The sequence below is a fragment of the Gossypium arboreum genome, chromosome 1, assembly GCF_025698485.1.
Source record: "Gossypium arboreum isolate Shixiya-1 chromosome 1, ASM2569848v2, whole genome shotgun sequence".
Taxonomy (NCBI): Eukaryota; Viridiplantae; Streptophyta; class Magnoliopsida; order Malvales; family Malvaceae; genus Gossypium; species Gossypium arboreum.
In genome coordinates, this window is record NC_069070.1 from 118,117,929 (window position 1) to 118,139,395 (window position 21,467).

General features: G+C 30.9%; 2 protein-coding genes across 2 annotated transcripts; both read left to right on the forward strand.

Annotated features, from left to right (window-relative positions):
• Window positions 1–2,008: 2,008 nt before the first annotated feature.
• On the forward strand, window positions 2,009–2,737 carry LOC128279231 (uncharacterized). The gene has a single exon (XM_053019427.1). It carries the CDS (start codon window positions 2,009–2,011, stop codon window positions 2,735–2,737), a length of 729 nt encoding a protein of 242 aa, XP_052875387.1.
• On the forward strand, window positions 2,612–4,744 carry LOC108482331 (PR5-like receptor kinase). Its single transcript, XM_053025111.1, has 3 exons — window positions 2,612–2,733; window positions 2,827–2,945; window positions 3,299–4,744. The coding sequence occupies exon 3, from the start codon at window positions 3,746–3,748 to the stop codon at window positions 4,670–4,672; it is 927 nt and encodes a 308-aa protein (XP_052881071.1). The 5' UTR covers window positions 2,612–2,733; window positions 2,827–2,945; window positions 3,299–3,745; the 3' UTR covers window positions 4,673–4,744.
• The last annotated feature ends 16,723 nt before the right edge of the window (window positions 4,745–21,467 follow it).

A 21,467-nucleotide genomic window follows, 5' to 3' on the forward strand; every position in this document is an offset into this window, starting at 1 on the left:
TTTAGATGCCATATACATATCTTTTAATGGTGTATTTTATTTTAATACTACATATATATATATATATATATTTATTATTATTATGTATGTATTTTAATACATATATGCATATATTTATATATCGTTATTATTAGTTTTTATTTATTGTTGTTTTCAATAAACATTGTATATGTTTTAATCTAGTATTATATGCTTCACATATGTTCCCTACTATTTCACAATTAACCATTATTATCATGTTTAATACCATATACATATTATTATCGTTTTATACTATTATTATCTATATTGTTATTTTTACCGTTTTCGTTGTTATTGTCATTTTATTTTGCCATGTTTATTTATTTTTATTTATTTATGTATTTAGTTATTTACTTATATTCGATCATTTCATTTACCTTATGCTTGTGTTTTATATTTTTAGCCTTGCTTTCATCTTTTTGTAATTGCTCATATCATTGTTTTTGACACTACCATATACGTGTTAATACCATAATTTGCTTTTATATTTTACTATAAATCACATCATGTTTTATTGATGCCTTAAAATAATCCTTTCATAAAAGTGATATTCCGTATTTGGTAATTCGAGACAATCGTGCCCTAACTTACTGGGTTTCGATTTTTCTCATTTAACCTAAATAACAGAATACTCTTCTAAATCGCTATACGAGTTTTGAAAAATGCTTATTCTAGGAGATACGAAGTGTTGTGCCCTAACTTACCAGGCATGACATTTCGTCACCTCGAAATAAGAATTTGTTTTAAAATAGAGGCAACATTCAGTGTTTGAGAATTTGAGAAAATGTGTCCTAACTTACTGGGTTTCGATTTCTCTCGTTTACTCTAAATAATTGAATCCCCTTTTAACAAATTAAAATACGCAAATTTTATAAAAAGGCAAGCTCGCTCTCTAAAATTCAAGATATCGTGTCCTAACTTACTGGATGTGACATTTTATATTTTGAGACCAGAAGGTCTTTAACACATGAGCACTTTTATAAAGAAGGATCGTATTTCAAAAGTCTTTCAAGTTTTCAATCTTCGATCTTAAGATACTAATTAATCAGCTAGGTACCAATTTTGGGCGTTATAAGGGTGCTAATCCTTCCTCGTATGTAACCGACTCCCGAACTTGTTTTTCTAAATTTCGCAGACCAAAATCGTTGTTTAAATAAATCAAATCATTTATTAAAAACAACCACTTTTACGAGGTGACCCGATCACACCTCATCAAAAAGGATTGATGGCGACTCTTCTATTCGTTTTCATTTTCAAAATCTAAGTCAATTCCCGTTTTTAAAAAAAAATAATTACGACATAAATTTCTTGCATGGTTGTTTGACCGTTCTTACAGTGGTTAATTGTTCACGCCCACTGTATCATCAGTTAGCATACTGATCTAAGTTCTGTTGTCAAATTCGATAGCCACTTTCTAGAAAACCTTCTCCCAAGCAATGGACAGCACCTCAACTACTGTCCATAGTACTGTGTTTATTTTGATTTAATGAAATATGCATTGTAATTAAAAGGAGACAAAATTTAGTATAAAATTAAAATAATATTATCAAGAAAAAGAAACTAAAATAAAATTACAATGTCCATAAGGGAGGGCTTAGGTTAGGTGTAAATCAACATCAACCAAGTCAACATTCTAATAACTCAACAATAATTTCGGTGTTGAATAAATCCATGCTATTAATGCAAAAAAATATATATATATATAGAGTCAAGGTCAAAGTCAAAGTCAAAGTCTTGAATTCGACCAAAAAAACAAAAAGCAGCGATCTTTGCATCTTTGCTTTTAGTCGTGGGTGGTGTGCCGTTGACTTTTATAGTAGAAGCCACCCCCTATCCACTCAGTCAAATGAACCCAATTGTAAAATAAAATTCATTCTATTAATTAATTAATTAATGGGTTTTTGGTGATAAAGTCATATTTAATCTTTGTTATTTATTAAATCTTCTTCTCTCAAATTGAACTGAAACTAGTTAAGCTACACTAGGGATGCTAAGACAAAAACTTGCATCATTTTGCCTCCTACTCCTTGCTTTGTTATCTCACTTTGGCCTTCATGTTGCCACCGGTAGAGGCATAGGAGACAAGCATTGTGGCTCTACTTTCTGTGGAATCCTTAACATCAGTTTCCCTTTTGGATTAAGAACCCAAACCCATAGCTGTGGTTCTAATTCTAATGGGGTAGAGCTAGTGTGTGAGAATAACCGCACCATTTTCCCTATGAAAAAAGGGAATTTCCTTGTTAAACACATCTCTTATGTCAACCAAACGATTCTTCTCGTGGATGCGAGTCTAGGGGATGATAACTGCTCCGTTCCTCATAGTTCCTCCCCCTGGCTGAACCCATCTTTAGGGGTACTAGGCCTAAATAGAGCTGATATGAATGATCGTGGAGAGATTTATGTGGTAAATTGCAAGACCAAGATGATAAACTCTTCGGCTAATTACATCGATGCTTCTCGTTGCTCTACTTCTCCTTCAGATGCAGCTAATGGTTATTTTTATTTTTTGCGTACTGAAGCTGCGCCCTCTGATTTCCATCCCTCATGCACATTTGAAGCATTGGTTCCAAGTACGCCTTCCGATACCACTGGCCTCTCTACTTTTGATATTTACCAAAGGTTGTTGAAGGGCACCCAATTCAAATGGTACTTTCCTAATGATGCTAAGGTTGGTGATGATGGTTGGCAGCAATGGAACTCAGTTTCACACGTGTGAGCACTTTTCTTCTTTTTTTTTTTCAATGGAACTCAGTATTGTTTATATTTATTTGTATTTTTAGTGTTTATTTTGTTTGAATAATCCAGAGTGGGATCGTTGTTCTTGGGGTTGATGTATGGGATTAGCTTATATATACGAAGCAACACGGCCTTAATTCTCCGTGGCACTTCTATAGAGGGTTACTTCGTTGATGCACCTAGTAGAGGTATGTTTTCCAGATTTCCTTAATATTTATATGTGAGATATTTTTCCCCACTTTTTCGCTTAATTAGCTATCACAAATAAAAGTTATAATATAATTTATTAACTCGATAATAGATTGAGCATATGGCACATTAATTCATAGGTTTAATAGTGAATACGATTCTTGAATTATAATTAAAACATTAATTTAGATATTTTTAAAAATATTAAATTAGTTGTGCAAAATCACATTTCAACAAGTCGAGCGATCTTATCGGTTATTACTAGATTTGTAAAAGTATATAAATGCTAGGCAAATTATTTTTTTAATCTGCATTCAAGTAACAATTATTTTTTAATCTTTCTTTTCAACAGGAGTACAGATTTTTTGTGTTACAATAACAGGTATGTATAAATCGGTACATTTATGATACTATGGTCAAAATAAAAATTATGCTTGGGAATTTGTTTTGAGAAAATAGAGCATTTGCACATTGCTTAAAGTATGTTCCATCTACTGTTTCTTATTTCAATAGAAAATGAAATGCTTAAAAGTAAAAAATAAATTATAGATTCAACAAATAGCAAAGAACAAAAGAAAAATAAATAAGCATTAATCAAACCAAGTTTTAATAAATAATATATACATATCGGTGTGGATTGATTCTTTTACTTACTTTTTCTTGGAAAATAGGGATTATATTAGCTCGAACACTTTTGGGGATATCTTGTTTGGCTCTTCTTATTATACGGAAATTAAGAAAAAGACATTTGTCGGTAGATGATTTGATTGAGAACTTTCTTTAAAGTCAAACAAATTTTATGCCTATAAGATATTCATATACTGAATTAAAGAGAATAACAAGAGGTTTCAAGGATAAATTAGGCCAGGGAGGTTATGGTACTGTGTTTAAAGGCAAACTTCGAAGTGGTAATCTCGTTGCAGTAAAATTGCTAAAAGAATCGAAAGGTAATGGCCAAGATTTTATCAATGAAGTTGCAACTATTGGAAGGATTCATCATGTGAACGTGGTGCAACTTATTGGATTTTACGTGGAGGGAAAAAAACAAGCTCTTGTTTACGATTTCATGACAAATGGGTCTTTAGACAAATTTATATCTTCAACAGGAAATAGCAGCTTGAGTTGGCAAAAGATGTTTGAGATTGCGATTGGAGTGGGTCGGGGTATTGAATATTTACATAATGGTTGTGCTATGAAGATTTTGCATTTTGATATCAAGCCACATAACATTCTTTTAGATGACAATTTTAATCCAAAAGTTTCAGATTTTGGTCTCGTAAAATTGTATCCAGTGGATGATAGTATTATTTCTCTCACAGCAGCACGTGGTACATTTGGATATATGGCTCCTGAATTGTTTTATAAAAATATTGGAAATATCTCGTATAAAGCTGATGTTTATAGTTTTGGAATGATGCTAATGGAAATTGTGGGAAGGAGAAAAAATTTAAAAGATTCTGTTGACCATTCAAGCCAAAATTATTTCCCTACATGGATTTATGATCACTTTGAATTAAGGGAGAACATGAAGCTTGAAGACTTGAGTGACAATGAAAACAAAATTGTGAGGAAAATGATAATTGTTGCCTTTTGGTGCATACAGACGAAGCCCATATATCGTCCTTCAATGACCAAAGTTTTGAAGATGCTTGAAAGTGAAGATGAACTCCTTGAAATACCTCCTAAGTCTTTATTATTTTCTATAGACCTGTCAAGTAGTAATTAGTAATTAAGAATTCAATAGATATGAGAATATAATGTATTGCAAGCTATGCAATGTTTCCATGGTCTTATTTAATCTTTTATTCAAACATGATTTTATTTTAATTTATTTTTGAATAATCTCATTATAGGTTTTGATTATATCTGTTTTTTTTAACACAATGTCTACCCAACCCATAAATAAGAGGATGATGCGCTTCAGCACACTCGAACCCACATCCTCCTGCATTAACAACAATACCCATACCAATTGAATTAAAGACTCAATCGACATTTAATCTTTGTTTTTAAACTTCTTTTATACATAATTATTAAGAAAACAATTTAGATATCTGCAAGAAATTAATATAAAATCTTTAGAAATTTTTGTTTACACAATAGTTTAGATGATTTTCTTTTATTTTATTTAATGGTTAAATATGTATTCTTAATATAAGAAAAAATCTCAAGGAAGGAAAGAGAAGTCCATTATTTAATTAAATTATTCGACATTACAATTTCGGTTCAATGGCTCAACTAGAGGCGAAGTTAGAAATTCTTTTAGAGGGTCGAAATTAAATTGTAATTTTTACAATAGTAGAAATATAATTTTAACATTTTAATAGCCTATATCTTTAGAATTAATGTAAAAATACAATTTCACTATTTTAATAGCCTATATCTGGAAGCTTTTAAAAGCGTGATATTTAAAGAAAATCGTTCACGTTTAGGAAAATATTGTGTTTAATAAAACCGAGTTTTCGTTACAGTTCAAGAGTTCATGATAACAGTTAAAATCCAAAACAAATGCAAACCGTCCAAAAGTCCCAAATTACATAAAAAATAACCCATAAGAATAGAGAATAAAAACCATAAATGAAGTTTAAACAGAGCGATAAACATGTGGTCACCGTTGAGTCCTCCGTCGCATCGACCCGTCTAAGTCTGGGGATTACCTATATAGTTAAAATAGAAATGGGTGAGTTTACGTAAACTCAGTGTGTAATCTTCACAAAAGACATGCATACAGTCAAACAACAGTTATCAGTCAAATGCAGTCTGGGCCTAAGCCCATTACGGATATAGATACAGTTTAGGCCTTAGCCCAATCAGATACAGTTTTAGATATAAATTAGGGCCTGAGCCTATCTCAGATATAGTATGTATACAATAACAAAAATTAGTGTCCTACCCACCAGCCTCTACACATCATCTCCGACCATCCCTACACACCATGTGGGGTTTAGAACACCCACCCAGCCCTACACAACAAGTCATACCGAATGCGGCACATATTAGTAATATTGCAGCTAAGCTGCCAAATAATAGGCATTAAAACCTTTCAGTACACTTCCTCCAATAATCAATCATCCCACCCCAATGCAGATGCAATTAACATGCTCAATGCAGACATATAGAAATACATGCTTACATGCCAAGATTCAGTCATCAGTCATACATACAGATCAGTAGGCATGCATGAATTAACATGCTTAATACATACATCACATATTCAGATCACACGATTTAATGTCTAAATAGAGCTTACCAACTCTATAGTAGGTTCATAGTCGACTTGGGCGATCCGTGCAACCCTAGGAAACATTTTAGCTAAATGGGTCTACATGCCCATATGGTTTGCCCGTGTGGCCCACATGTGCAGATTGGCCTTGGCCCGTGTGGATCACACGGCCTGGCCCAAATTCCACACGCCTAGTTCAGTTCAGCCCGTGTGGTTCACACGGCCACACCTGGCCTGTAACGCCCCTGTACCTGGGACCGTCACCGGAGTCAAGCACGAGATGTTAACGGACTTAATTCATTAATTAAACAGCTCAAACAATTTATTTTAGAATTTCCAGACAAGCTGGCTAATTGCGTCATAGTCGCTAAAAAATTCATATCTCGAGTTACGAAACTTGAAATCTAATTCCGTAAATTTTCATTGAAACTAGACTCATATATATACTTACTCCATAAAAGCCTAAAAACCCAAGAAAAAAGCTCCATAACGAATTAGATATCTCCCTGTACAGAGTTTAAATGACTATGCCGTTTATTTCTCATAAAACTAGACTAAATAAGGAATCCATACATATAAAATTTGAGTCCTAATTATTTTTACACAATTTATGGTGAATTTATAAAGTCAGAACAGGGGATCTAGAAATCGCTCTGACCCTGTTTCACCAAAACGTAAATATCTCATGAAATACAACTTTTTTACCTATTTTGTTTATTCCACATGAAAATAGATTCATTAAGCTTCAATTACATATTTTATTCATCATCTAATTCTATTTCTACTATTTTTAGTGATTTTTCAAATTCACGTCACTGCTGCTGTGTGATTCTATTTTATAGCCAATTTCACCATTTTATGGATTTCCATAGATTAGTTAGCACATAAAGCATACGTGTTATCAAATATAATCTCGATTAGCCATTCCAATAGCTAATCATTCTCAAACATTTCCATGCCATCCATGAGCTATATCATAAGATTATATACACAAAAGGATTATAATGCTATACATGCCATATTCTCAAAATATGCAAGCCGCCATATCGAGATGGTCCGTTGATAGTGTGAGCGTGCCTCCGACCTTCCTGATCTCCAAACCGGCTTGTTAAAACTACAAGGAATGGAAGGGAAGGAGTAAGCATAAATGCTTAGTAAGTTCACATGCAAATAACAAATAACTTAACAAAGCAATTATACAAACCAACATTAGCATAATATCACCAAAACATATATCACATTTCTATTCATCATTCATCGTCTTACTACATTATTGTTGTCGTATCAAGTCTCAACCCGAGGGTTAAGTACATATCTGTCCAAAGTGCCCATTCCACAACACTTACCAATACGTCACTTGCATCTTGATTATTCTTCCATTTCACTAGAATTTTACCCGTTGAACAAATCGGAATATAACTCGGATACTTGGAAAGTTTGCACATAAGTGCCACATATGTAGCCAAGCTACCATGTAACCCGCCCATAAGCGAACTCGGACTCAACTCAACGAGCTCGGGCGTCGCATCCATAAGTGAACTCTGACTTAACTCAACGAGCTCGGATGCCTAGTTACATCTCACGAACTCGGACTCAACTCAACGAGTTCAGACGTTCGCATCCATAAGTGAACTCGGACTCAACTCAACGAGCTCGGATGCCTAGTTACATCTCACGAACTCAGACTCAACTCAACGAGTTCGGATGCCCAAATATCCGAATCTATTCCTAAGGTTCAACGGGATTCTTTTCAATTACACATTTCGATCTCCTTCTTCAGAATATAGAAATCGATATTTGCTAACATCTCATACTTATTAAATTGTTCACATAATTTGCATATCACCAAATAATAATTCACAAAACATCATATTTCATGATATTAAGTATCATGTCATATAAATAACATTAAATCACTTAAAATAAAAATTATGTTACCTTATTTACACATGAACTTACCTCGTATGCGAAAATGGTCATTTTCATCATTTTGTCCACAACTTGGTATTTTGCCTATTTTAGCCCGAATTTCGATTTTCCTTGCTCTATCATTTCAAATATAGCCTAATTAGGACTAATATTATTCAAATCAACCCAAAATCATATTTTGGAAAAATTACAATTTTGCCCCTAAACTTTCACATATTTACACTTTTGCCCCAAATCTCGTAAATTAAACTTCATCCTATTTTCTTATATTTTATGATATGCTGATCATTTTTCCCTTCTACAGAAATATCCAATTCTCACTCTAACATGTACTTATGAACATTAGGTATTTTTACCGATTATGTCATTTTAGTTGTTTTTACGTAAAATCACTTAGCAAAAGTTGTTTAACACAATCTCAAGCTTCATATTCTACCATAAAACATCAAAATTCATGCATATCATTCATTGGTAAATTTTTAAATATAAACCCTAACTCAAAATATTGGTAGAAACAGGTAAATCGAGCTACGAGGATTTCAAAAATGTAAAGAACATTAAAAACGGGCATAGAAATCACTTACAATCAAGGCTTAAAAGTGTTGGAACCCTAGCTATGGTGGAGAGAAAAATTCAGCAGCAACTTATGGAGAAGATGATCATTTTTTTGTTATTTTTCCCATTTTATTTCATTTAATATCCAAATGACCAAAATGCCCTTCCTTACAAAACTTTCACAAATTCTATCCATGTCCAATTTTTGTCCATAAACTTAGAAATTGGTCAAGTTAATTAATATTTCAAAGCAATTTCATACTAGAAACTTCTAGAATTCAAGTTTTGCAACTTATTCAATTTAGTCCCTAACTTCAAATTAAGCACTTTATGCATAGAATTTCTTCACAAAATTTTCACACAATCATGCAATCATAAAATAGACCTCAAAATAATTATAAAATAATTATTTCTATCTCGGATTTGTGGTCCCGAAACCACTATTCCGATTAGGCCCTAATTCGGGATATCACATGGCCATCACACGGCCGTGTCTTGCTTATGACCTGGCCTTCGTCGATTACACACCTGTGTTGTGGCACATGGCCTACGACACGACCATCTGGTGTTGACAGTAAGGTTTTTGGATTTTGCCAAAAACTCGTTTTCTTGTGTTTCGGATACACACCTGGTATCAATTCGATGCTACCGCAACCACCAACACTCCCAAACCTAAAAATCAGTATACCAATGTAATAGGCCAAATTTGACCAGGCCTCAATTAAAGTCCAAATTATTTACAACATCAAGCCCAAAATTAAACCCAAAATAAAAAAACCCTAAAGCCCAAATTCTATGGCCCACTACCTAAACAAATTTTGGCAGAAATTAGAAAACCCTAGCCCTAGTGAGCCGTTCCCCACGTGGTGTCAACACTTTCTCTGCTACAACGCTGCCATCGGCCTCCTCCACGCCTCTGACAGCACCTGCAAAACCAAAGCAACAAGCAAAGCAAAAGCAATAGCAAATAGATAATAATTTTTTGTAATATTTTCGGCGATAAGAGCCACTGAAAATCATCAATGTAAAGGGAGGACAGATTTTGAAGAAAAAAATAAAAATACAGAGAAGCAAACGAAAACAAAATTCAAATCGAAGGTCTTTTTATTTTCTCTCTTTATTTTCCTTTCTTTCGAAATTGTTTGTATATATACATATATGTTTTTTTTTATTATTTAAAACTGTTTACATATGTGTGTGTGTGTGTGTGTGTATATATATATATATATAAGAGTAAAAAAAAAATTACCTTTTGGCCGTCGTATACGGTGGCGCTCCATCGGAGTCTGGTCGGCACCACAGACTTTCAGAGAGAACAAAAGAGGGGGATTTTGTTTTTTTAGAAAGGAGAGAAGAATGAAATTTTTTAAAAAAAAAATGGCTTTTATAAGGGTAAAAAACGACACCGTTTTGGTCCATTGCCTGCAGTGCCAAAACGACGTCGTTTTGACAGGGATCAAACCGACCCAACTCGCTCCAAGAGGAAGATCCACGTGTTTTTTACGGAAGGGCTAATTGCACTTTTAGCCCTTCCGCTTTTTTATGGTTTTTCAATTAAGTTTCTGTTATTTTTAATTTAGCCCTGGAATTTTGCTTTGATTTCATTTCAGTCCCGTGTAAAGTGCTGTGTTTTGGAGGGTGGGGATATTTTCCCCTTTAGTCCCTTCTTGTTATTCGCGCACTCTAATTGATCCTTTACTCTTATTTTTATTTCAAATTTGCCCCGAATTTTGGTTTTAAATTCAATTTAGTCCCTTTTTAGTAATTTTGCTATTTTATTATTAAAATTGATTTACTTTATTTTATTATTAATTCTATTATTATTGCTATTATTATTATTATCATTTTATTCTTTTATTACTATTATTGTTGCTATTTCTCTTATTATTATTTATATTATTGTTAGTCTTATTATTATTCCTTAGTTTATTATTATTATTATTTCATCATTATTTTCATTATTGTTATTATTAATATACTATTATTATTCCTATTAATGTATTATTATTATTATTTTCTACTTTATTATTATATTAGTACTATTGCTATCATCATATTATTAAACTAATTAATTTTATATTGATTTTGTTACATTATATATTTTCTCTTTATATTTATTTACATTATTATTACTATTACTACTATTATTATTATTATTGTTATTTTTGAACATATCATATATTTCATATTATTATTAATTTTAAATATTTTACATATGTTATTTCTTTTAGACTATTATCGTATTATTTATTTTGAAACTTTTATATATATCTTTGTATTTTAAATTATTATGTATATATACATATATATTATTTATTTTAAATTTCATATATGTTATTTTGTTATATCATTTTATATAACTGTGTTAAATTCTTTTTATTATTTATTATAAATCTTTCTACTACCATTAATTTTAAAATTTCATATGTTAAACTTTTGTACATATCTTCTATATATTTTAATTATTTTAAATTATTTTTTACAATATTATTTATTCTAAACTTTTATATGCAATTTTAAATTATTTTTTGAATTATTATTTTAAGTTATTCTATTTATATTATTTTGTTATCTTGAATATTAATGATTTTAAATTGTTTAATTCTATTTACTTTAAATTATTTTCCATAGTGTCTATTTCAAGCTTGTTTTTTCCTACATGTTATTCGTCTAGAATCGTCTTATTGCTTATTTTTAATTGTTCGTATTGTTCATTTCGTTTCTCTTTAATTATTAATATTTAAATAATGTATGTTTAGTGATTATTGTCATTGTGTGTACTATAATTCGTTCACTTATTTTCATACTATTGTCACTCATTTGTATAGCATTTTATCCATGTATATTGTTCCATGTTTGTAATTTCGCCTTTCATTCGTAATTGTCGCATTGTAATTTTCAATTTATTGATCCGAAGTTCATGATTCTATTTCATTCCAAGTCAAATTAATGTATTTTGGGTCGACTTTATAAAACAAAGGCGAAGTTTGGTGTTTAGCAATTCGATAGATCGTGCCCTAATATGTTGGGTTTCGATCTTTCGTTTGTTTAAATAATCAAATTTCCCTTTAAAATTTCGTCTGCATTTTCTAAACCTTAAAACTAAAGCGATGTTTGATGTTTAGAAATTCGAGGAATCGTGCCCTATCGTGCTAGGTTGAAATTTCTCGTTTGTTCAAAATGATCGAATATTCCTTTAGAATTTCACTCATGTTTTAAAAATCCTTTAAAATGAAGGCAACGTTCGAAGTTTGGAAATTCGGGGAATCGTGCCCTATCGTGTTGGGTTACAATTTCCTGTTTGTTCAAATAATCGAATATTTCTTTAGAATTTCACTCATGTTTTCTAAATTTTAAAAAACAAGGCAATATTTCGTGTTTGGAAATTTCGAGAAATTGTGCCCTACGTGCTGGGTTTCGATTTATCGTTTGACCGAACAGCCGAATATCCTTCTTAAAACTTCAATGCATGAGTTTTGTAAATCATGAGATGATTTTGGTATCGAAGGTTCGAAATTTCGTGTCCTACGTGCTGGATGTGATATTTTGTTTCTTCGGAACAAGAGAATCTTAATATCCACCTCGAGTTATCCAAACATTCATAAAGAGGGATCATATTTTAAAATTTATTTTAAAATCTTTTTAACTTTCGACATTAAGACATTAATTAATCAATTAGGTACCAATTTTGGGCGTTACGAGGGTGCTAATCCTTCCTCGCACGTAACCGACTCCCAAACCCGTTTTCTCAAATTTCGTAGACCAAAATCGTTGTTTTAGTAAACCAAAATATTTTATTAAAATGACAAAACTTCTTGGTGATCCGATCACACCTAAACAAAAAAGATTGGTGGTGACTCCCAATTTTCGTTTTCTTTTCGAATATAAAATTGATCCTCGTTTTTTAAAAAAAAAATAGTTTCGACAACCAACATTCAGAATCAGACTTGAAACACGGTTAAACTGAGAATTTGAACCCAACCATAATTTAAATCAACGCTTTTCGCTTACCCAAACTCTCCGAGCTACTGACTACGATTCTGCAGGAGAAGGAACACAATCATCCTAATATGCTGCTGCCCAAAACAACCGTATAACCTCAATGAACGATGGAAAGATGCAAGTCATAGACAAAATATAGCCTTACATACCCAAACGCACGTAGGAAACTGATATAGCAAAAACGAAGGTGCAATAGCTGACAAAAGCGAACAAAAAACGAAAGTGAGACAAAGGAAGAACGACAGAGAAAGCTAACATCAGAAATTTTCCTTAGGTGGAGAAAGAGAAAATTTTTCAAAAAGAAAAGATAGCAATCTCAAATAACCCCCAAATCCCTAAATTTACTCTCCCACTAGCCCACTTCTCAAAACTCCAGCTACACTGAAACACTTCTGCAAAACCAAGTAAAAATAAACTCCCACGCTCATGTAGGTATTCAAACACTTAACTATCAACAAACTAACACTTCACTTAACCACCAGACCAGCAAACCTATTCTAATATGTTTCTACAAATAATTAAATATAAGCCCACACTCCAAATATAAGGTTTAGATTAGAAAAATATCAAAATTTGTCAAAAATAAAACTTGAACTTGGGACCTTACACACACACACCCAAACACTTAACCACTAAATTAAATATATACTTGTGTCATAATTTCACAAAAATCGAAATAAGAATTTTGGGGTGTTACAAACAGGCCGGGCAATAGCGTAAGGAGGTAGCAGTCTTTGAACTTAATCGAAACAATGTTGGTCCTGTTGGATGCAACTCTTGTTACGTGTTTAATTTTTCTTCACTGTTCATATAGATTCTAATTATTCCCTTTATTGTTCAATTTTTCACTATTAGTTTATATGATTTCCGTATTAGATATTTAATTATTGCTGGACGTTATCTATTAATTTTGTTTGAATATATGCATGTTTTATTTGGTTTAATTATTGTTGAATTTTTAGTGGATGGATTTTGATTGTAATTTTCATAATTATTAAAACAATAGACACAATTTGCAAATAAAGTATTAGAACAAAAACTATGTATTTAAAATATAAGAAACTAAAACATATTTTTAATAAATATAAACTAAATTAACGTATTATGATAATTGAATTTTATATTTTAAAGTCTTAATCTTCCTTATATCCATTAGGGTAAAGCTTTATCCACAATAATTTTCTTATTTCTTAAATTATAGAAAAATAAAGTCGATTAACTTTTCTTAAATTTGGTGAAAAGAAAAGAATCGTATTCTTAAGAATGCGATATTCATCATACATCAATATCTTTTTATATAAAAAAAGTGAAAATATCTAATAAACTAACAAGAATTTAAAATAAATAAATAAAAGGTTGTGCTCAAGGCATATACCTATCACATGAATATAGAATTTGTAAAAAGAGGATGGGATAGGAATAGGAAATGGATGAAGGGATGCAAGAGGTAGCTTCATTTACGTAACTCCTATAGCCAAAAGAACTTTCACATTTAATAGTGCAATACAGCAAAAACCTCCACAACCTATTTCTAAACCTATTTAATTCGATTTGAATTTAGGTATGATTTTTTATTTAAATTTAGTAAGTTTTAAATATTTTAGACACTAAAAATAGATCAATTTGAGATGATTCAAGGCATTTTGGCATTTTAAAAAATATAAAATAGTTTTTAAATAAATGATTATGTTGTAACAATTGGGTATTCATTAAATATTTAAAAAGCTTAAATTAATTTTTATTTTATTTTTGTTATTTTAATTTAATTTTTAATAATTTTACTGATTCAATTGATATTACATTAATTCGTTCGTAATAATCTAGAGAGAAATATAACGAACATTGTTCATACAAATTTTGTTTTCTCTCGATTCTTGTTATTCCAAAAGAGAATACAAATGGTAAATTTGTTAGGGAGATGTTAATTGTTTAGGTTATTAGTACAAATTACAATTATAAATTATATTATCAAAATAATTAAAATTAAAATTAACTGTAAACTATAAATAAATTAATATAAAGCTTTAATCCAAAAGTTTAGGATTTTAGACTTACAAAATTGTACTAAGTGGATAACAGTATTATTTCTCTCACAAAAGCACGAGATAAATTTAGATATATGACTCTGAATTGTTTTATAAAAATATTAGAGGTATCTTGTATAAAGATAATGTTTATAGTTTTAGAATGATGCTAATAGAAAATGTGGGAAAGAAAAGAAATTTGAACATTTCTACTGCCCATTCAAATCAAATTTATTTTTGTGCATGGATTTATGATCGGCTTTAACTAGAGAGGAGCATAGAACTTAATAACATGACAGAAAGTGAAAACAGTTTCGTGAGAAAAATGATAATTGTTGCCTTTTTGGTATGTTTATTAGATTGTGGATGCTGGATATTTAAGTGTTGTAGCTTATGTTAACCTCCCAATTGGTCAGATTTGATTGGATGAACTACAAAGAATTCTTTACCTCTAAGTGTGACGTCGAACATGGGTTTTCTTCTTTAATTCCTGTTTGGTTGGTCCCATTTGTGTAGAGATATATGAAGAAAATATCGAAAGACTTTGACTTTTTTGGTTATGAACTGACACTACAATTGGCTTTAATAGTTGGCTGACTTTTCAGCCACAGATTGATGGGTACCATAAAGATAAACCATAACTTTCATTGGCACAAGGGTGAAAGAACAAGGGTGGGGGATAAAAATTATTAGATGAAGAAATAGAATGCTTCACTTGGTTAGCCTCAGCCTTAATTAATTAATCTCCTTTCTCTGCCACTGAAATGTTAGGATAGCAAGACCAAAACTTGAATTATTTTGGCTCCTCCTGCACCTGCTGGCCCTTTCTCTATCTTTCTTCCCTCAGGCTTCCACCGCTAGAGGCCTAGGCAAGGACTGTGGCCTTACTTTGTGTGGAAACCTTAACATCAGTTTCCCTTTTCGATTACAGTTGTCCTGCATTTGCTGCCTAATTAAAATATTAATTAGAATACAAAAATCATATACAAAAAAATTTCAATTCATCAAGTAATGTTTGAACATGGAATAAAAGCATTCAATGACTTAAAAGTCTTTTTGGTCATCAAGTTTGATAAGGCTCATATAACTTGTTGACATGACAGTTCTACGGAGGTTTTTGATCGACTTTTCCGCCACGGAATGATAATAGGCAGCTGCACAATAAAGATAAACAAAGTTAGCTGTCTGCTTCTTCTTAGTAACGTGCCTGAATTGAAGTAAGCTTAGATTTAGGGTCGGTATGCTTGGACCAAAACTCCCATTATTTGGCCCTTGTTTTTCTTCACTACTCTCATGTTTGCGTCGCCTAAGCCAAGCACCTGGCTCAACTTCACCCTTTTTCATAAAAAAAAACTCAGCCTCCCTAATTTTTTTTTTAAAAATATGATAGTTGTATATATTTACGTGAATACCTATTATTTTAATATGTACTACTAAACAAGGATTAACTTTTCATCGAGTAATAGTTATTTTGTTCTAAAGGAAAATGGTCCAATGTATCATTATTATAATGGGATCCATATATTTGACCATTTTACTTATTAGGCTGTAGACTCTTTGTAACGCCCTCTTACCTGAGACCGTCGCCGGAGTCGAGCACGAGGCATTACTAAACTTATTTGAGCACTTAAACAAATTTAGACAATTTATATCATACTTTTCAGACAAGCTGTCCAACTGCATCACAGTCGTAAAAAAAATCATATCTCGAGTTACAAAATTCGAAATCCAAATCCGTAAATTTTCCCCGAATCTAGACTCATATATATACTTACTAATTTTTTTCTAGAATTTTTGGTCAGGCCAATTAGTGCAGTTTATTAGTTAAAGTCTCCCCTGATTCAGGGTTCAGCTACTCTGACCCCTGTGCACTACGAACCAAATTTTTCCCTGTACAGAATTTAAATAAACAGTCCGTTTGTCTCTCTTAAAAATAGACTCAATAAGGAATCCATACATATATAGTATGACTCCTAATTATTTTTTTACAATTTTTAATTATTTTTACAAATCAGAATAGGGGAGCGCAAAATTACTCTGACCTTATCTCACAAAAATTCAAATATCTCTTGATATAAAAGTCTTTTGCTTACACTGTTTCTTCTATATGAAACTAGATTCAATAAGCTTTAATTTCATATTTTATTCAACCTCTAATTAGATTTTCATAATTTATGGTGAATTTTCAAATTAAACTACTACTACTAACCAAAAACTATTTTAGTACAAAATGTTGTTAACTAGTTTATAACATCTTTACTTCATTTCATTTAAACTCTATACATGCCATATAAATCTTTAAACATAAAACAAAAGCTACCGGAATTGATCTGGATAGTGTGCCTTATTGTGTTGATCTGATCTACCCACTTCACTTCAATTCAATCTACATAAATATATTAAACACACACAAGTAAGCTTATTGAAGCTTAGTAAGTTCATAGGTTTAAAAATAATGCTTATCAAACATAATATTTCCAAACAATACCAAAACATTTACTAAGGTTTCCTGCCACTTACAATCACTGTTATAATAATTCACATAGTTGAGCTCAACAATAACAACTACTCAATCTCTTTCATTTGGTTCACTTTTATTGTATTTCTTATTATCAAATTAGAAAACGGCTTACGAAATTGAGTACGTCGTTATTCAGTGCCACGATTCATAACTCAGTATGGTTTTCCTCATTGAAATACCATACCTACATTTTACAACTCGGTATGGGAAATGTCATACCTACATTTCTTAACTCAGTATGGATTTGATAATACTATAACTACATTTCACAACTCGGTATGGATGATACCATACCTACATATCACACTTTGCCATGGAACAACCATGGTCTTATCCGTCAATTCATCACATGTCACGATACGAACGTACTCAATCTTGCGTTTTTCCTAATTTGCATTTCCACATTTATTTTTCATTAATAATATTTTTCACAATCCCACAAAAAATTCATATATAATAACACATTATATCATTCAATCATTCACAAATAAACATCTAAATTCAACCATATGAACTTACCCGACTGATTTGTAGAAGATATTGAAATTTAGGGACTATTCCGCAACTTTTTCTCTTCCTCGTTCTTCTTTGGATTCTTGATCTATAATATAAAATATTTCCACTCATTAGCATTTATTTGATTTCTATTTTACTTCACAATTTATGCTGTTTAAATTTCAAAATTTCACTTTTACCCCAAAATTTATAGTTTTTACAATTTAGTCCCTGCTCAATTCACCCATCAATCGATTTTTCTCAATTAACATTTTATTTTATCATTATAAACTATTTAAAAACCTTTTATTTTCTTAATTTCAACAGAAACCTTCAATTAAAAACTTTTTCACAATTAGGTCCTAAATATTATTTCCTATCAAAATCACTTAATAAAACCACCTTAATATGAAATTAGAACTTAAATTTCATAATAATTCATCATAAACTTCCCTTAACCATCCAGGGTAACTTCCAATTTCACCCATAAAATCAAAAACTAATGAATTCTATAAGTGGACCTAATTGTAAAAGTCATAAAAACATAAAAATTATCAAGAAAAAGAAAGAATTAAACTCACATGATGTAAAAATATGAAAAACCAGCTTCCCCCAGACCTTCTATGGCGTTTTGGCTAAGAAAATATGAAGAGATCTCTAGATTCTTCAATTTTGTCCTTATTTTATATGTTAAAATTGTAAAATTTCTAATTTTGCCCTTATTTCCCTTATTTTTCTGCTGATTTTCTTGCCCTTGCCGTCTAGCCTATTCACTTTTAAGCTTAATTTCCCTTTAAATCCTCTTTATTTTAACACTTGAGCTATTTAATCTTTCTAGCAAATTTTGCATTTGTTACAATTTAGTTCTTTTTATTTAATTGACTACCCAAACGTTAAAATTTCTCAACCAAACTTTAATACTAACTAAATGGCACTCCATAAATATTTATAAAAATATTTATATCTTGATTTTCAAATTCGAGGTCTCGATACCTCGTTTTTAACCCGTTTGACCTAATGAATTCTTTTAATTCACCAAATTCACCAATTCACAAATTCTTCTAAATTCTTATTTGACTCATACATATTAAATTACTATCTTGTTCAATCTTATTTTTTGGATTTAGTGATCTCAAATCGCCATTTCCGACACCACTGAAAATTAGGCCGTTACACTCTTGGCAAAAAAAAGTTGATAAATTAATTGTATCAAAATGGTAAAAAAGAATATCATGGAATTCCTTGTAATACTAGGATTTAGATTATATTTTGTACCCTCTATTAAAAAATGAGTAAATTAGTCCTATACGTTGGATCAAACATTAAATTGATCATTTTTGTTAAAAATTTCATCTATTTGTATTGTTAAAACCTAGTGCGGCTGACAGAATAATTAAACAGTGATACAGATGAGCCACATGTACCACATGCAAATGTACAATGAATAGTTCTTAACAATATAAATGGATGAAAATTTGGATAAAATGACCAATTTGCTCTTTAATCTAATGTATATATAAAGAAATTTACCTATTTTTAAACAAAGAAGGCAAAATGTAATTTCACTCTTAATACAGGTTACTTTGTATTATTTTAACCGATTAACATTTATTCTCTTACAATATCCTTGTGATGCTGTAGACTCCAGTTGATTGAAGTTTCAAAGTTCTTTCTTTTTCTCTCCCGATATTAAGGAAAATATCAAGTGGTGAATTATAAAGACGTCTTTTTCTCTTATCATTTTCGCTATCAATTCTTGGGCGCCGCTTTTCTTTTCCTTATCGAAATTGATGTGTGGAAAAATTATGATTGGCTTTTGTATTGTTGTATGGTTTGCAATTAGTTATCTACTTTTTTTTTTTTTTTTTTAATTTGAGAAAGGAAGACATGGTTTTGGAGAGTGAAAAATTGCAGAAACTGTTAAGAGACTGGTTAGCCTGGATTAAATTAAACTAAAGTCTCCTCTCTCTCCCACTGAAACTTTTAGGATGGGAAGACCAAAAACTTGCATTAATTTTCCTGTTGGCCCTAGCTGTATCTCTTTCCTCATCATTCCACCGCTGGAAACATAAACAAGCATTGTGGAGTTACTTCGTGTGGAAACCTTGGCGTCAGTTACCCTTTTCGATTAAAATCCCAGCCTCATGGCTGTGGTTTTATGTTGTTTGAGCTGGTTTGCCACAACAACCGCACCATCTTCCCTACGGAAGTTGGGAATTTCTATGTCCAAAACATCTCTTATGCTAACAAAACTATTCATCTGCTAGATGTGAATGTGGCCAACCATAACTGCTCTATTCCTCTCAGTTCCCTTCCTTTACCTCACATTCTTAAAATCACTTTTCATAAGGATTTTGCTGTTTATAGATATAGCTATGCCGAGTATAGCAAGATATATGTGGTGAAGTGCAGTAGAAGATGAACAAGTCTAGGCATGGTGTTAATTACATCAATGCCTCTCGTTGTTCTTCCTCTCCACAAACTAATAATAATTTCTATGATTTTTTGGATGGAGGAACTCCACCGTCTGATTTCCATCCTTCATGCACTGTTGAAGCCAGGGTTCCGATCAGTCTTCATAATATCAGTGGACTCTCCACTTATGATATTTACAAAAAGCTGATAATGGGCACCCGAATTAAATGGTACTTTCGGATTACAGATATTTTCATACTGGGATTGGAGCTCTGTTGTTAACACGTGAGTATTTCTATATTTTATTTCATGGTTTTAACTTTTATGAACTGATTAACCATTTCTTTAATTATGTACTACGTTGTATATTCCAGACTGCTATCGTTCTTACGGCTGTTGCCGGTGGTCGCTTTATATATACTAGGCAACGTGCTCCTTATTCTCTCAGGCAAACACATAGTTGGTATGTGTTATAATAACTTCTTCATGGAATTGAATTTTTTTTTTTAATATCCTGTTCCAGAATAAAACCTTATTTGTTATACCAAGATTAAATTAGGCTAAAATTCAATACCAAACTTAAAATAATAATAATAATAATAACAAGACAAAATCTAACACCAAACTAGACCCATTAAACTCTGTACACATGTTAAACAGCAAAGACGATCCTCAGAAATTTGTTTAATTTTTTCGTCATCCAGTATATTTCTATTTCATACCGATTAGTTGTATGTATTAAATTTCAATATATTAAATTTATTTGTAAAATTTGGTTAAAATTTTCCATACTTTCAAAAATAATAAATAGCATGTATTAATTCTAAATATTGTATAAAATATTTTACTATCTAAATACTATAGTTTAATACTTTAAACATATTGTATATATACTTTATCATTTAAAATTTCTAAAATTGTATAAATTTTGTTTAAAATTTTAAACTTTTATAAATAATGTATTATAAATTATGTATAATCTTTTAATTTTTAGTTAATAAGCTTTTAAAAAATATAATTATTTTAAAAATTAGTGTAAGTACATTTTATAGAAATTATAAGCTTAATAAGTATTTCAATGAAGAATAAATATATGTATATTTTAAAAATATTATAAGTAATTTTTATACTTATTATAATCTTTGTAATGAGTTCAAATTGGAATAATAATTCCTTACAAAAAAAAATTAAGCCTGAAAAAGTTGGGGACCTATTCTTCAAATTAATAAGACAAATGTTCCACTAAATTAAAACAATTTAAAATAAATTAGGTTTACATTAAAAGTCTGACAAAAGTTGAGAGACCAATTTTGAAAATATCTAAAAAAAAAAATCAAATCTCATTCCATATGAAGGG